This window comes from Chrysoperla carnea, chromosome 1 (assembly GCF_905475395.1).
Source record: "Chrysoperla carnea chromosome 1, inChrCarn1.1, whole genome shotgun sequence".
Classification (NCBI taxonomy): domain Eukaryota; kingdom Metazoa; phylum Arthropoda; class Insecta; order Neuroptera; family Chrysopidae; genus Chrysoperla; species Chrysoperla carnea.
In genome coordinates, this window is record NC_058337.1 from 131,763,035 (window position 1) to 131,780,517 (window position 17,483).

The 17,483-nt window shown below is 32.6% G+C and overlaps 2 protein-coding genes across 2 annotated transcripts in view; both read left to right on the top strand.

The window, feature by feature from the left end:
• Positions 1-11,740, top strand: part of LOC123295060 (rootletin) — a 46,449-nt gene extending 34,709 nt beyond the window's left edge. Inside the window, exons 5-22 of the mRNA XM_044876273.1 lie at positions 60-286; positions 358-523; positions 1,079-1,635; positions 1,848-2,196; positions 2,269-2,566; positions 2,622-2,752; positions 3,052-4,327; positions 4,832-5,017; positions 7,981-8,225; positions 8,294-8,509; positions 8,572-8,776; positions 8,941-9,044; positions 9,108-9,284; positions 9,346-9,633; positions 9,696-9,941; positions 10,096-10,458; positions 10,519-10,875; positions 10,988-11,740. Of these exons, the coding sequence (XP_044732208.1) occupies positions 60-286; positions 358-523; positions 1,079-1,635; positions 1,848-2,196; positions 2,269-2,566; positions 2,622-2,752; positions 3,052-4,327; positions 4,832-5,017; positions 7,981-8,225; positions 8,294-8,509; positions 8,572-8,776; positions 8,941-9,044; positions 9,108-9,284; positions 9,346-9,633; positions 9,696-9,941; positions 10,096-10,458; positions 10,519-10,875; positions 10,988-11,266 (5,670 nt within the window). The 3' untranslated portion in view covers positions 11,267-11,740. The remainder of the gene's footprint in view (positions 1-59; positions 287-357; positions 524-1,078; positions 1,636-1,847; positions 2,197-2,268; positions 2,567-2,621; positions 2,753-3,051; positions 4,328-4,831; positions 5,018-7,980; positions 8,226-8,293; positions 8,510-8,571; positions 8,777-8,940; positions 9,045-9,107; positions 9,285-9,345; positions 9,634-9,695; positions 9,942-10,095; positions 10,459-10,518; positions 10,876-10,987) is intronic.
• Positions 11,741-14,480: 2,740 nt separating this feature from the next.
• The window catches only part of LOC123305478 (sodium leak channel non-selective protein), a 111,813-nt gene continuing 108,810 nt past the window's right edge, over positions 14,481-17,483 (top strand). The window contains exons 1-5 of the mRNA XM_044887201.1: positions 14,481-14,644; positions 14,707-14,892; positions 15,710-15,933; positions 16,433-16,561; positions 16,719-17,112. Coding sequence (XP_044743136.1) covers positions 14,516-14,644; positions 14,707-14,892; positions 15,710-15,933; positions 16,433-16,561; positions 16,719-17,112 — 1,062 coding nt within the window. The 5' untranslated portion in view covers positions 14,481-14,515. The remainder of the gene's footprint in view (positions 14,645-14,706; positions 14,893-15,709; positions 15,934-16,432; positions 16,562-16,718; positions 17,113-17,483) is intronic.

Below are 17,483 nucleotides of genomic sequence, written 5' to 3' on the forward strand. Positions count from 1 at the left end.
GAGTTCGATGCCGCATTTTTTCGGGAGAAATTAAAATGTATATAATTATTTGTTTGCAGGTATTACAATATAAGCAAAGATGTTCCGAATTAGAACATCAAATGGTCGAAAGTATACCACCGAGAGATGATATATGTTCTAGACCTACTAGTTTACCACCTCCTGCCAGCACAGCCCTGCCAGGTTCAGCATTAGATCAAGCACAACAACATTTACGTGAAATTCGTGAAGAACGAATCCATGATTTAGAAACAGCATTGAAACGCCTTGATGAAGAACGTAGAAGGTAGGCATAATCCACCATGTGTTCATGTAGGATGTGGTCAAGTAGGATTCATACTAATTTTATACTTATAGAAATGATAAGATAATGCAATTAAACGCAGCTTTAAGGCAACAGTTAGAAGAATCACATAAAACAAATGAAGCACTTACATCCGATTTACAAAAATTAACAAACGATTGGGAGGACTTACGAGAAGAAATGATTATCAAAGAAGATGAATGGAAGGATGAAGAACAGGTAACAATATTTTAGGGAAAAATTACGTAATTCTATCAAATTTTATCAAATGTCAAATAACCTTCCCTTCCCGTTTTTTTTTTTTCAAATTAAAATCGCGACCAAATATTTAGACTCAGATTTCAGTTTTCCACCTTTAAGCTTAGATCATCAGATCTTTAAATGAGTTGGCGGGACAAATGAATGTCGCTCATCACTGTTACACACAAGTATCAATAGGCATCCGAAGATTCCGTTTTCGAACTGCAAGCTGCTTCTTAAAGAGAATATCTTAAAAAAGCCCAATCTTAAATGGAGACAAAACACTGGCTAGGCGGCAAGTACGTTGAACGCCCGGGTCTGACACTGTATCACGATTATTGCAGGAATTGTCACAGCGGAAAAGAGCAAGGAACGATGTCTCATCTTCTCTGTCACTGTCCAGCTCTTGTCATGAGGATGAGCTCTCTTGAGCCAGCCCTTCTTTGAGGACCTCTCCTACTTGGGAATTGGGAAATAAGAACAGTGTCTAGAATTGTTTGATTTATACTGACAATAATAATAATTTGGTTATAGGCATTCACTGATTATTATACAACCGAGCATAACAGATTATTGGGAATATGGCGTGATGTTGTATCCGTAAAACGTTTGTTCACTGAAGTTCAATCGAGCACCGAACGCGATTTAGAAAAACTACGTACACAAATTACATCCGCTAGTCGTGATATACAAACCGCTTGCAACACGGTAACAACACAAACATATTTAAATGGTGATTTATCGTCGCTTCTTCAAGTCGAAGGAGCGAAGCCACATTATAAATGGGAATCTGAAATGTCAGAACTGCGTTCACAAATTGAATCGTTCCGATTGCAATACGATGCCGCCCAAAATGAAATACGACATCGTGATGAACGGGTTCAACAATTATTACGTGAAGTGGCCACGTTGGAAGATCGATGCAACGATGCTGAGCAGAATATATCACAGATGGCGAATGTACAAGAAGAGGTGGAAATCTTACAATCGGCTTTACGTGATATTGCACATATTGTTCTTCAGGATGCTGAATCACATGATGACGATGTTAGTCACATACATTTAACACCAGCTCCATCAGTTCCTCAAAGGTAATCTTGTTAAAAAAGTTTTGTATAAACATTTTTTCCCTTGGTACGATGGGTTCCATCGTAGGAGTGTTCATCGTACGAGATTATATGATACAGGATGAACCAAAGAAATTAGACCCCTTAAAACTCAGTAAATTGTATTTTATATATTATTACCGAGTAGCGCGTTCACACAAAATAAATTGAACGTACTAATAGTTTTTCATTTCTAGATCACCTAAGCGTTCTTCATCAAAACATGCAACACCAGCTTTTGCTGAAGGAACTATTTCTGCTGTTCAAGCAGCTTTACATAAATATCAATTACTGATACACGAATTACGTGTGAAGTTGCAATCGAATAAAGAACAATTAATATTAGTTCGAAAACAATGCCAAAATTCGGATGAAAATAATGTAGCTTTAGAGGGAAGAATTGGTGAATTAACCGCACTATTAGATGCTTGTCGGGGAAACTGTTCACAATTAACTCAAGAACGTGACACGCTACAAAAGGCTTTGGATGCATTGCGTACAGAAAAGAATGCGTTGGATAAAAATCGGTCAGAAATTAATTTCATGGTAAGAAGTTCACCATTTTTGCACCTTAATCATGTTTTATTTGGTGGTTAACCAAAATATCCTCTCTTTTAGTATGAATCATTACAATCGGATTACGAAAAACTACAAAAGAACAATGCAAGATTACAAAAATTAGTCGACAGTTTAGAGGATGAAAAACTATTTTTGCAAGGTGAAACCGATCGTTTACAAAAAGAAGGTGATATACGTGAAATCTCATTACGCAACGAAGAAGATCGGAACAGTCGATTGCGTGAAGAAATACTGATATTGAAAGATGAGTGTGAAAAACTTTATCTGAATAAGGATATGCTGGAACAACAGAAAATGGAAGCAGATGCATTGATTAGTCATCTTGAAAAGAATAAAAGTATGTGAAGTCGACCTTAAAAATTTGGATAATTTTGATTACAATTGTTTTTTAGGTGATTTGGAAATGGATTTGGAAAAAACAATTTATGAACGAAACACATATCAAGAAGCTTTAGCAAAAGCAGAAAATGCCGGCAGTGCAACTGAAGGAGATAAGCAAAAAGTTCAAGCTGAATTGAAAAAGGTAAGATCTTCCAAATCATATACACTCCTTGCTACTGCAGATATTGAGCTTGGCTCTGGCCTATGAGAAGGTCCTTTTGTCGGGTATATTTTGTCCAGAATATCAATTCGTGTGGCCACCTTCTACACAGAGAGTGGTATGGGCGATAAATAATTTTTAGCTTCGTTTTAAAAAACTACAAGTTTTCGAATGCCTTATAGATGATCCCGATTAGTTCGTTTTACTTAGAGATAAAGCTGTTCGAAATTTCGCTTATGTTTGATGGGTGATTTGTTTGATGAATCATGTTCTTTGTTTAGGTCGAAGAAGAAAAAGCAATTTTACAAAGTCAATGCACAGATCAACAAAATGATTTGATTTCTTTACGAAAAGAATTGTTACAAGCGGAACAAACACGCCTAGATCTAGAAGCCGATAAACAAACATTAAACGAGCGTATTAAATTCTTAGAAATGGAAAAAGACAAAACCGAAATGGAATTAGGACAAGTTACACGTGAGCGAAGTGACTTAAACAACCAACTTACCGTACTCTCACGTAAGAAAGAGGCATTAAACGAGGATTTAATGCGTGTACATCAAAGATTAGAACAAGCAAATGAAATGAATGCACGAATCAATCGTAATCTAGAAGATCTTGTAAAAGAAAATGAAGAGAAACAAGTGATGCTAGAAAAAAATGATAAGGAAATTCAACGTTTACAAGAGCAATTAGCAGCATCACGTACGGAAAAAGAAGCTTTAGAGGCGGTGTTGTTCGATACGCAAACAAATCTCGAAGATACTGAAGTTAAACGAGCTCATCTTGAAAAAGATCAACAAGACTTGTTAATACAAAAAGAAAAATTGAAAGGTCAAATAGCACGTCTTACTCGCGAACTAGAACAATCAGAAAAACGATGTCGTGATGTAAAACAATCGTTAACGAAACAAGCTGGAAATCAAGAAGCTGAATTTAAATCAACACTTGCAAATATTAAGAAACAACATGAAGACTACACAAAGAAACTACTCGAGGAGAAAGAATTTATTCGAAGTAGCTTAGAAAAGAAGTTACAACAAACTGTTTCACAGTTAACGAATGAAAAAGATACCGAAATTCAACAGTTACGTGATCGAATTGAATCACTTCAACAACATATCGAAAATATTTGTCAACAGCATGAAGAAGTTTTGCTCCGTGCTGAAAACGATAAACAACAAGCGTTATTATTAGCTCATCATGACATGCAAGCATTACAGGAACGTTTAGAGGAAGTACGACGTGAATTAGAAGCAGAACGTGGTGCTTTAGAACGTTTGCGTCGGGAATCTAGCACACGCGTTGAACAAGATCGTGGTACTATTAATCAATTGCGCGAAGAATTGAATAAAATGAAATCTAAATTAGAGGAATGTAAACATAAGGGTGAAGAGGAACGTATAAGATTAGAAATGCGTATTGAAGAAATTCGTAAAGAACGTGAAGATTGTAATCAAAAAGCGGAAGAGTTAAAAGTACAATTGCACTTAACTGAAGATAAGGCAGATGGTTTAACAAATCAGTTGCAAGAAACTACACGAAAATTAAAAGAAGGTATGTAAATTTTCCCGATAGACATGTTGCAACCGAGGCTTGAAAAAATAGGTTATTGATATCCAGGTTTTCCTTCGGGCTTTTAAGATATTCAGAATTTTGAATGATGGTTCGACTCTACTGCTGTTTTAAAGTACTGAATTTCTTGGCATTGAATGGTCGATCCAGTAATCGATTCTCGTGCTTGCATGACGAGGAATACAAGTAATAAAACTGTTATCATGAGAAGGATTGCCTCAAATGCCCGAATTGGGGAAAAAATTGAGAAAAGTGATGACCGTTGACCGGCGTGTCAACTACTCCCTATATTTTATTATTAGGGCTTTAATGGAGAAATTCCTGGCAGATGGTAGACCTTTATTTGCCTCTAGTAAAGCCTATTGGTAGGTGGCTTCTAAAAGTATAGAGGTCTTTACCTAGAGTTTTAACGAGTTCGCTCAAATAAAACTATCTTTTATACGCTTTATTATTAGATAAAAATACTGAAATTTTGTATATTTTTAGTTGAAAATACAAGCGAGGCTTTACGAAAAGAATTAACAGATGTTCGAAGGCAATTAACAGACAGTAATTATGAAAAAGAAAAATACCATAGTTCGAATAAGGAGTTGCGAGAACATGTTAAACGAGCTGAAACCGATAAGCGAGAAACAAACCGAAGTCTTGAAGAAGCGTTCCAGAAAATTGCAAGTAAGTTTCAATTCACATTTCTTGGTAAAATATTAAAGCTTTTAACGAATTTTGACATGCGGTTTGTCATACAAAGATGAGGTTTATATTCGGAATTGATTTCGCTGTTATATTTCTTAGTTAAGTGAATCTTGGTTAAGTTAACATTTTTCTTGAGGTAAGTAAAATTAATTGATTTGATTATGTGAATTAACAGCAACAATGTCACATCTTCTGGTTGACGAGTGTCCCGAGATACAGCTGATCTCTTTATCCACATTCCATCCAAATATGCGTAATTCTTTAGCAATGTTACTTCTGGCAGTGTGATAACGAATATTACCAGGGAGTTCATTTCTGGGACCGGAACCGAGTACATGGGATAAGGTTTCTTTCATCAGACAGCCGTTATTACAGCACTGGGTGATACCCGTATTCCTTCCAAGCAATAGTAGACCTTTGTGGGGATGGCTTAAAATAGCATTAAGCCTATTTCAAGCTGAGTTAAAATGTGTTACATGTTGTCGAGGCTGATAGATCTCCGGATATACAAATCTGGTTATGGGTATAATATTTCGGATAATGATATGAATTCGTTTATTACGAATAACATATAGCATGTCACTACTTGAACCTCTCATTATTCCCGTTGGCCTATTTCGTGATGAAAATGGTTATTGATCCATATAGTACCAAGAAGTACCATCAATTTTCTTACGAACCAAATATTGTAGAATGGTTTCCATTGACTACCAAATCTATTTATTTATGTATTTATGTTTAGTGATTCGAATAAATTTATTATACATACATTTTTGTGTATCCAAAAAATTGATTTTCTGTACACCATTGTACCAAAAAAAAACTTAAAAAATAATGTCCGAAATTGAAAATGTAAATACAATACAAAATGTAAAAAATCCATCCGTCAAAACCGTATCATCCGGTAAATCATCGATAAACAATAAAAAACATATTTTAAATAAAGTAATGATGAATAATAAAACGAATCCAAAACCAGTGGTAAATCGAAAAATTGCCCAGAATTCAGATGCAAAAGGTGATGGTGATACTGGTGGCAGTACTACTAGCTCAATTATAAGTAGTGTCAAAATGAAATCTGAAAAAGAAATTTCAATTGGGGATGTAAAATTATCAAAGGATTTATCACAACGGGAAAAAATTGAAAAACAATTATCCGATTTACGGACACGTATTGATCGTAATAAGAAAATTTTGGATGATGCACGTCGAAATATGGATGAAGTTTGTTTTTCAGGTAATTCTTTGGTTTGCTAAAGAACTATTTAAAAGGTTCAATATTTTCTTAGACAAATTCCTATTCCGAAAAATGAGTTGAGACTCCGGAGACCACTTGCATGAATTGTTGGATTTCCTTCAAAAAACATTTCTAGAAAAATAATGAATAAAATTTTTTGGTAAAAGTGGACTTTAACGACTGTTCATAGCAATGTTTCTAGAACGCCAGGAAAAAACCAAATTAAAGCATTTTTTAGTTTCGTCCTAAAATATGTAAAAATCCTGATGCCGGTTTATCGGGTTTTTTTTTTTTTTTTTTTTTTTTTTTTTTAAAACGGCGTTAAGTAAACGTTATTGACAATTATCGGAATAGGTACATGTTGATGAACCGAACCTTTTAAACTCGATTTCCAACAAAATTACCCATTGTCTCACTCAATTACTATTTTTCCAGTGGAACGGCAACGTTTAGATGATATGCGTCAAATGAATATTGGTGATTTCATTGATCAACAAAAAGCACAACCGGTTGCATACGATCAAGAGTATTATGACAAAACCATGAGAACATTACAGAATCGTGTTGAAGAGACTCGTAAGAATAAATCAACGGTTGGTCGTTATACAAGTGATGGAGTTAATAAACTTGGAGATATTATGACATCAACTTTGAAACGATTAAATAATGATTCAGATCATACAAATACTCCCAGGGAAAAATTATGATTGTATAATGAATTAAATTTTCTGAAATATTTATTTAAAAAACTTTGTTTATTTTTAAAAATTGTATTAATAAATTGAAAATGAATTGCCATAAATGATTTTATTATTCGGATTTCGTTTAATTTTAAAGAGTTGAAAATTGAAGGTACTGATTGGGTTTTTTTTAATTTTCTGGTTTGAATTCCTTCTGAGAAGAGAGAGCTTAGACAAGCGTAGGGGTGATCTTATTCGAAAGAACTACTCTTCAAATTTTGTATATTGTAGAAAATCAAAGTCATACATTGGATTAGAGAGGGACGCCTTTTTGTCGAAATTTTCAATAATCTCCATCCAACAAACACTTTCACACTCGTTTCGATTTTGCCAGTGCCCTACTTGTTTTTTTGCTGGCCATTTATTATTCTTCCGGTAGAAGTAAAAGCCAATTGAATACTTACAGAATAATTCTCTTTTGAGTTAAAAGAAAGTTTTGATAGAAATATTTATTAAAATAAATTTTTACTTTTTAGTACATTTCTATTTTATGTCGGTTATGAAGAATTTATTCGAGCAAGCTGTGATTCGTTATTTTTGCCAATCAAATAAATTAATTGAATTAATTTTTTATTTATCAAAATTTTTAGTTTTTATTAGGCAATAAAAAATGAAGAAAATTATTTGAAAAAACGTGAAAAAACAAGAAAATTATTTAAAAAAATATACTCTTAATAATGAAAAATATACACTAGTTCAGGGAAATGAAAAAATTTGTTGCGAAAACATTTACAGATTTGAAGATATTTGCTCAAAATAGTAATTTTTTGGAGTACATTTTATTTAACAGTCTCTTACAGGGAAATTTTACTGAAAATAAATAAAGCTTCTTTAGGATGAACTTCGAAAATTTCTTTTAATTCGATTGCAAAATTTTAGATTTAGTACAATCTTAAAATTATTGAATGAAACTTTGAAAAAGTTATATTTCTAATTTTGTTTGCAAATGTTTTATCATTTCTTAGGCCTAGAAGAAATACGAACAGCTTTAGAAAATGAAAAAACTCGATTGCAAGGCGAAATTCGTGATGCAGAACGTGAACAGACTAACACTGAACAACGCTTGCGTGAAGCTCAAGAAGAAATACAAAAAGCTGGTTCAAATGCCACCCAGCAACAAGCCCAAGAGCGTGAGTTACAATCACAGCTAGCCAACGAATCTGAGGAACGTGAAAGAGCCCAACAGGAAGTTCATCAACTTAAAAAACAAGTAAAACCTGTCATATATACCTATCACGTAAAAGTTAAGAAAATTACGAAAACCTATTTTCTTTTTAGTTGGTAGAATTGGAATCAAACCTAGAAGCAACTCGTCAAGAGATGGGTCGTCTACGTGCTAGAGGTGCGGAACGTGAGGAAAGAGGTCATGGACGAGAACAAGAGTTATTAGCTCGTTTAGAAGATAGTCGCGTTCGAGAAAAACGTTTAGAAGATCAAAAACATAATTTAGAAGTATGTTTAGCCGACGCTTCCCAACAAATTCAAGAATTGAAGGTAAACAACACATGATTTTTTTTATGGCCGTCTTAATTCTCTCATTAATTTTGTTTCTATAGGCACGTTTAGGTGGAGCTGAAGGTCGAATCCGTGCATTGGATGCACAATTAGCACAATGTGAAGCCCATAAACGTGACATTGAGCAGCGTTTATCTAGTGTTGGTTCAACCTTACGTCGAATTGCTGGTATTCAGTTGGATGGTAGTGTTGCGATTCCATACCGTTTACTAAGTCCATCTCGTCGATGGAGTCCTGCACGAGGAGGTACTGAATATGTTCTTAAAATTTTTATACAGATCCTGGAATTGGAGTAAACACCTTTCGTAGGCTTCCGATGGGCTGTTAAAAGTGATCTAAAGTGAAAAATTAAATAGAAATTTTTTTATTTTTTCGGTTTATTAAAGATAATTTTTTTTTTTTGAAATTAGAACATCCTGAACGCGGAGAAGGTTTGATTGAAGTTGATCCAGAAGTGGTTAGAAAAGGCGTTAGAAATTTGATGCAACAAGTTGCTCAAATAGAACGAGAAAGGGTATGGAATTTTTAAGAAATTCATAGGAAATATGAAATTCTAACTTTTATTGTTTGTTTCTAGGATGACTACAAGACTCAAGTGGCTAATTGCAAAAAACAGTTAATGGAATTATCTGAAAATCAAAGTAAAGGTGAAAGTAAGCTGAATACGATTGTAACTTCTTTGAGAAATATTCAAGAGGAAAAAGGATCACTTGAAGCGAAACTAGGACAAAAACAAGCAGCTCTTCATGCACATGTAATATAATATATTTTCAAGACTCAATCTCTTTTGGCTAAAGTTTTAACTAATTTTCTAGAGTGAAGCATTAAAACAAAAAACTGACGAAGTAAATCAGATGCGAGAAAAAATTACCAACTTAGAATTAGCATTGCAAACATCAAATGAAGATAAATCACAATGTGACGATAAATGTGAAAAATTACGTGGACAAGTTGCTCGTTTAGAAAATGAAAAACGTGGTTTACAAGATGAACTAAGTCGTTCCGAAGCGCGTTCTGGTAAATTAGAATTGCAAAGAGTTTCGTTGGAGGGTGACATACAGCGTTTACAAATGATGTTACAAGACAAAGAAGCTGCGATTCAAGTAAGTGGAAGAAAAAAGTATATTTCTTGCAATCAGAAATAGAAAATTTGTTTTCGTTCTAGAAACTGCAAGAACGCTGCGAAGGCCAAAGTCGAACAGTAGTTAGCTTAGAAGAGAGATGTGCATCATTAAAATCAACTATCGATCAATTAAATATATCATTAGAACGAGCTGCAGGTTGTGAAAATGATCTTCGAAGTGAAATTCAGGCTTTACAACGAGCATTATTAGAAACAAGTACAATGTCTCAATCTAGTACTGAAAAATTGAAACAGGTATTTAGTGGAATTGTATCCGAAATCCAGTTGGTAAGAAATTTCTATCCTATCCTTTTATCCTAAAAACCACAGCCATTTCTTCGATTAAAATTGCTTTCCTTTTAACGACATTTGATTAAAATTTGGGCTTAATTAATACCATATTCTACTTTCCGTTTATTTTAATGGAAAAACTTTCTTTTAGCTCCAAAAATCATTAATAAATGCTGAAAATGAGCGTCGAGTATTGGCTGAACGATTAGATCATAGTCAACAAAATGCTGCGGAATTGAGACGAGCGAAAGAACAATTAGAAGATGTTGTACAACATTTGAGAAATGATATAGCCAGTAATGAAGTGCAACGTGCTGGTTTAGAGTCACAATTACGTTTAGCTGTTCAATGGCCACCAGATAGTCCATCAATTTCTGTAGATGAACGTACAAGCTCAGCTCATCGGTACATACGAACTCATGAACGACATGATGAAGAATTATCAAGGCAGTTGGCAACAACGCAGAGAGAACGAAGCGAATTAAGAGGCAAAGTTGATGCAATGGCAGAAAAGGTAAATATCTTGTTTAATGGTAAACTTGAAAAAGATTAAAACTTAAACTTTTTGTTCAAGATTCGACAACTAGAAACTGATAAACGTAGCTTGGAACGTGCTATAACAACTGCAAAATCAGCTCGAAGTAAGAGCTACGAACGTCCAGAAAAACCTGTAATTTATGGTGAAGTAGACTCGAGTACAGAATGCTTACATCATGAACAGGAAATACGTGAACTTCGATTAAAAGTTCGTCGGTTAGAATCACAATTAGCTGAAAAAGAAGCTGAAATTACACGACTTCGAATACGTCCAGAGTACAAGTATGATCGTTCTGAAATTGAACGGGCACGTGCAGCTCAATTACAAGCAGAACGATTATTAGAAGCCAGAGAACAAAGTCATCGTCAACATATTCTTCGTTTAGAAAATCAAGTAATATATTATTTTTTCATCTTCAAGAAAGTTTTAGAAACAATTTTTTGTCAGGATTGAAAGTTCAAAAACAATTTATAAATTAATTATATAATACTTTGATATTTTCTAGGTGCAAATGTTACGTGATCAATTAAATCAAGAAATTAAACGTCGCCAACAATACGTGCTACGAAGTACGCGTGCTGGTCGTGAAATGCAACAATTACGTCAAACATTGGGTGAATCGTTACGTACGGTATCACAAGATCCAACATTGGATGCGTTACTATTAGAGCATGAAACACGAAAACTTGATAATACTATAGCAAGCTCTGCCAGTCTTCCACCAGGACTCTCAATACCTTCCTCTCATTATGAGACCCGTTCAATAACGCCACAACCCAAATAAAATAAAATCGTTTTATAATAAATAATATAAATTTTTTTATCCTGTGGACCAAAACTACTATGTTGGTAAAAATTTATGCCATTCCCCTAAACGTACCAACGACACACATGATGTAAATTTAACATCAAACTGACATTCATGGTTATGTTCAAATTATCACATTTTGACATAAAATATTGACACATCTTACGTAAGTATAGCGATCATGACATCTTTCTGACGTCAAGTTAACTAAAAAATGTTGACTGGGATATGACTTTCAGTTTTACGCAATGAGTAGTTTCTTTTTTTTTCTCACAAAGTGTTCGAAATAAGAATGAGATCATGAGGCCAATCACGCATTATCGAATTTAGGTAGAAAACGTACAGTGTGTTAACAAAAAATAGAGTCAAAGAAAACAAAAAGTTTGTTTTGCTAGTCACTGGCGCTTTTTTCTCATTCAAAATAAATGTCAAAACAGTATTTTTCGTAGTCATTCCCGTAGTTTACACGGAATTTGTACTTAATTTTTTTTACACAATTACTTTTTTTTTATAAATACAATTGAATTTTAATAATATTTATTATTCCATTATAATAATGGTCACGGTAAACGGAACCTAAATAATATAAATTGCACAAAAGTATATTTTAGTTCGTTATATTAGGGTGATTCTGTAGTAATTTTTTGTTTTTTTTAATGGACCACCTTAAAATAAATTTTTTTAAATTTAAGTAAAAACAAATTTTCAATATTCTTATACAGATTGTAATTTTATTTCTAAAAATTCGAAAATCGATTCCATAATTTTTTTTTTCATAATTAATCCGGATTTTTTAAGGACCACGATGGATCCTTTATTTAAGTAGAGAAGAATAATAAGTATCGTACAGGTTGGTTTTCTACCAGCTGTATCAGAATAGGAAAAAATGCAATTGTTAGAAACAATTACTCGAATTATAGAAAAATTACAATTGATACTGCGATAAGAAATGCATAGGTATTATATTTGTATTTCTCAACAAGAAAACATTCCGTCCAAAACTTTTCATATGTTTTGCTAACAATTATTAATAAAACACGAACCGTTGTACAATTTTTTAAAGCCATTTATTTTTAGGTTATGGCTAAACATTTTCAGCCACAAACTTAATTTTTTTTGTACCTTGTTAAATGAGGTTATGTGATTTTATTTGTAGAATTAGTTATCACGCTCAAATTTTAATTTATGATGTGGTGATTGCCAAATTCAAGAATTATTTAAATTTTTTAGTAGTGAATCTATTTAAAAAGTAATGGATTAAACTATAACGTATCCTTCCTTGACAGCCGCCGACATTACCTAATTCAACCTAACCTAGATTTACCTAACTTAACCTAACCTAATGAATGTAGCTGAACACGTTTTTTTAAAACAATATGGCTTCCATTTGTTATTGTTAAGTGCAATAAATATCACTCTTTCCTTTTAAGACTAATTAGGAGCGAAGTATTGTTAGAATTTGGCATTTACTTTAATATTTATAATTTTTTTAAATTTGTACTTAATTTTTATTTTGCCATAGAGAAATTATTTTTAATTAATTAATTTATTTAAAAACAACATCAATTCTTATTTGCTGAACTTTTAGATTAAAAAAAAACATTTAGTGCGAAGTTTCTAAAAAAAAGCAAGGAATAAATATGCTGCGAATAATCTCAGTGCTTGAGATTTAAAATTCACCTGCACGCAGAGTTTATACCCAAGAAAGCACACAATTTTTTGGAACAAAAATGCATGGTTTATTTTTTTTGATTTTTATATATAGATAGAGAAAAAAAGAAAATAATTTTTGTTTTTTTCGGAATAAAATGGATTGTGTCATTTCTTCTGGTATGAGAATATTGACATGCAGTCCTAGGATTGTGACAAGTAGAAAAATGGGTTTATTTTTAATGGATTTTTTAAATTGCAAAAGATTTCTGAATAACAGCAAATAAGAACAACATTCCATCTTTTGCATTTGTTTTTAATAATATTTATAAGTTTTTAATTCCAAGTTATTATATATTGTAAAGTTATCCATAGTTGGTACAAAATCGATTGAGAACCAGAGTGCCATTTTCAAAAAAATATCACAGCCATTTATAACAACTAGTAAAAAAAATTTATTCTTAACGTACATTTAAAATATTTTTAATAACCGATTGATTTTGAATCAACTCTTAATTTTTTATGCAAATAATAATTTTTCTGGGTGGCCTCCTAATAGTTCCTAGACCATTTTAAAAATATAATAAGTATTTTATTATACAATGCCTATAAATTTGAGTATGGATAATAAATAAAAAACTTTCTTAAAGATTTTTATATTTTTAGGTCACCCTATAAAATTGCATAATTTAGCCAATCTTGGTAACTTTATTATATTTTTAATTTTTAAATAATATTTATACAAGTACACTAAAAAATAAATAAATAAATAAAAAAAATTATATACACAAAGTGTAGAAAATAAATAAATAAAATAAAAAAATATACGATAAAATAATAAAATATTTTCTTGTTATTTCCTGCTTTTATTTCTTGAATTATTGATTTTCTACAATGACCCACTGAACTAATAAGATGGAGACAATTTAGCGCGCAGCATCCGTGATATTCTCCGTTGTTGAGGGAGTGTTTAAGCTTTTACTATATTGTGTACGGTAAGTGTAGATCAGGAGTTCATTGTCTCAAAAAACACTACAGTCACGTAAACTTTTGTATCTTTGAATATATTTCATTCTTATCCTAAGAATGAAAACATTTCATTCTTTTTCTATAAGTTGTCTTCTAAAAGGTCTGCTGTACAACGCTCTACCAGATACAATACTTGCTAAACTTGCACTTGGACAGCCGGAAATGGGCTAATTAGGTGATTTTATGCACACCTATATCAAAATTTTGTTAGTAGCATCAATATTTTTGAGCGTTACAAACTTGCGACTAAACTCAGTATACCTTGATATATTTCATATATACATGGTATAAAAATAAGAAAACGATTGAATATGGTGTACTTTTTGGTATTATGCACTCCTGATCTACAATAAGTTGAAGATTATCGCGCAGCATCCACGATACTCCTGTTATTGAGGGAGGAATGAGCTTTTACTATTATGCTATATGAAGGGGTAGTCAGTCATATGGTTAACGCCAATCGTATATGTATAACACTTAACAATGTTTTTTATAAAATATTATACAATTTTACTCAAAATGGATTATTTTATTAAGTAAATTTGGATGCCAAAACAATCGGCCTTCAGCATGATGCTAGGACGTAAGCAAAGCCTAAAAGGGGAACCGGTGTTGGCAGACTATGGACCGGAGGAATCATTGAACGAGAGCGCTGACATTGAATGGGTAAATAAGGTAATCGAATCCCACGTAGTGAACCCAAATTTGATCACGCTGTTATTTTCATCGTCTTTTAGCTATGGGTACGACGTGTGATGCGCTTTTGTGCACTTGTCAGTCTGGTTTCAGTTAGTTTAAATACACCGAAAACGTTGGAGAAACATCCGATTTTACCATATGTTACATTTGGTTGCGATACAACTGTTACGTTCTTATTTACAGCGGAAATGATTGCGAAGATGCACATTCGGGGTATTTTGAAGGTGGTATCGATATAAGAACTTTTTTTGAATTTTGTCTCATAGCAAGATTTTTTTGACGCACAATTTAATTGAAGGCAAGAGTTTACGTGGGGAAAAACCTCATTTCTGAAAATTCTTCGTAGATTTTAGACCACTTTTACTACCAAAATGAATACAAGACCGCAAAATCTTTTAAAAGTGTACTTTTTTTGCGTTCCCTTGCTAGAAATTTTAGTTTTTGTTACAAAAAAAAAACCAATCCCAGAGCTCTGTCGACAATTTCACTTTGTTAAAGGAAAAATTTCTGTTTCAAAAAAGTTGAATTTGCAACAAAGTTGGTAATTATGGTAAGTTTTGCTTAGGCATGAATAAAGTTGATTTCCACGACAAATAATTGAAACTGTTGAATTTAATTTGAAAAATTGCATTACCTTCTGTATTGACCTGACCTTATTCCTGCAGTAATTTAAAGGTGTCCGACCAGACACTGGCCTGCGGGTTTTATGGCTCTTGTGTGTTAGCCTGTGGTAGCAACCACTCTGCCATTTTTCAATTTTCTGAAGTTCTAAGGTTCAAATTGCAAAGGTTTTAACTGTACAAGGTTCAAATTACAGAAGTTCAATTTCCAAAATTAGTTTGGTATGGAACCAATTTGAAACCTATTTGATTTTGAAAAACAAGGATAAGGAAAAAGACATATATAATACTTACAACCGAAAAAACATAACCAATTTTCTGGGGGCATTCGAGTAAAAGAGAAAGTCTTACAGCTATGAGATAAGTTTTGAGTATCTAAATTGTTTTGGTGTAGAAATTTTACAAATTTGTATATTTTTAGGGTGATGCACCATATTTAAAAGATCATTGGTGTCAATTCGATGCCAGTATGGTATTCTTTTTATGGGTTTCAGTTATTTTACAAATCTTTGAAATGTTAGGAATTGTGCCACGATTTAGTTATCTATCCATATTACGTTCACCACGGCCATTAATTATGATACGATTTTTACGTGTATTTTTGAAATTTTCTATGCCAAAATCACGTATTAATCAAATTTTTAAGTATGTATTATGATCAAAGATCACAATCTTAAGGTAGTTCATTGTATGATAAAATGTTGGGTACGCCTAAAATATCTTGCTTAATTCTGTTTTAAATTTATTTAGAAAAAAAGGATTTCCTAATTGCAGCATTAAAGCTTCCACACAGAACAATTACAATGTAAAGTTTATCTCAACAATTTTAAGCCTTTTTGTATTTATTAAAGCATTGCATCATGTGCAAAATTCCTAAGGTAAGAAAATATAATGTCTTGAAAAACCCCCTTTTGGCTTTTTAATACCATATTTTCGATATCATGAAATTTTCTAAGAATTTACGAGAGAACTACCTTAAATTAAAATTCCTAAGGTAAGAAAATATAATGTCTTGAAAAACCCACTTTTGGCTTTTTAATATCATATTTTCGATTTCATGAAATTTTTACGAATGAACTACCTTAAATTAAAAATAATTTCAAATTTTAAGTATCATATTTATGTGCTTTCTTTTCGTTTTTAGGCGTTCGAGTCAACAAATCTATAACGTAACATTATTTTTCTTATTTTTTATGTCACTTTATGGATTATTAGGTGTTCAATTTTTTGGAGAGTTAAAAAATCATTGCGTCTTGAATACAACAGATCCGAAGTAAGTTTAAAAGTAGTTGTACTTACTTAAGGGAATAAGAAATCTTTTTCTAAGTTTTTGGTTTATTAATATTTCTTGGAAGTGATATCTTTTCATTAATAGATTCTTTTTTGGATGATTGTGACTTCGAAATAATTGTTGTTAATTTCTGTTTTAGTTACATAACGATAAATAGCTTAGCAATACCTGATACATTTTGTTCAATGGATCCAAATTCAGGATATCAATGCCCCGAAGGAATGAAATGTATGAAATTAGAATTATCACGTTATATAATGGGTTTTAATGGATTCGATGAATTTGCTACGAGTATTTTTACGGTTTATCAAGCAGCGTCACAAGAAGGCTGGGTATTTATAATGTACAGGGCAATTGATTCGTTACCAGGATGGCGTGCTGTCCTATATTTCAGTACAATGATTTTCTTCTTAGCATGGCTTGTGAAGAATGTATTTATTGCTGTAATTACTGAAACATTTAATGAAATACGTGTGCAGTTCCAACAAATGTGGGGTGTGCGTGGACATATACAAAGCAGTACTGCATCACAGGTATATGGTCATTTTACAAAACTTCTCTTTCATGGTAGAATTAAACCAGGTATGCTCTTGCGCAAGAAGGGGTAGGGTGGGATATTCTCTCACTTGCGGTAATCTCTCTCGAAAGGTACCCAGAAACCGCCATATTGAGTATTTGTTTACGTTCGAGTTGCCAAATTGGTCAATGTTTTGTTTTCATATTTGCAATTTCGAATGTCGAGTTGTCTCATAAAAAATTGCAAAAACCTGAGGCGGGAAAAAGACGCGAACGATTTTTCATTACTAAAATCTAGGATTGTTCACACAAACGTATTCACGTTTTTTACAACATTTGAATCAGGAAGCGGGAACAAGCAAAATTTGGAGTCCAATTACTTTCTCAT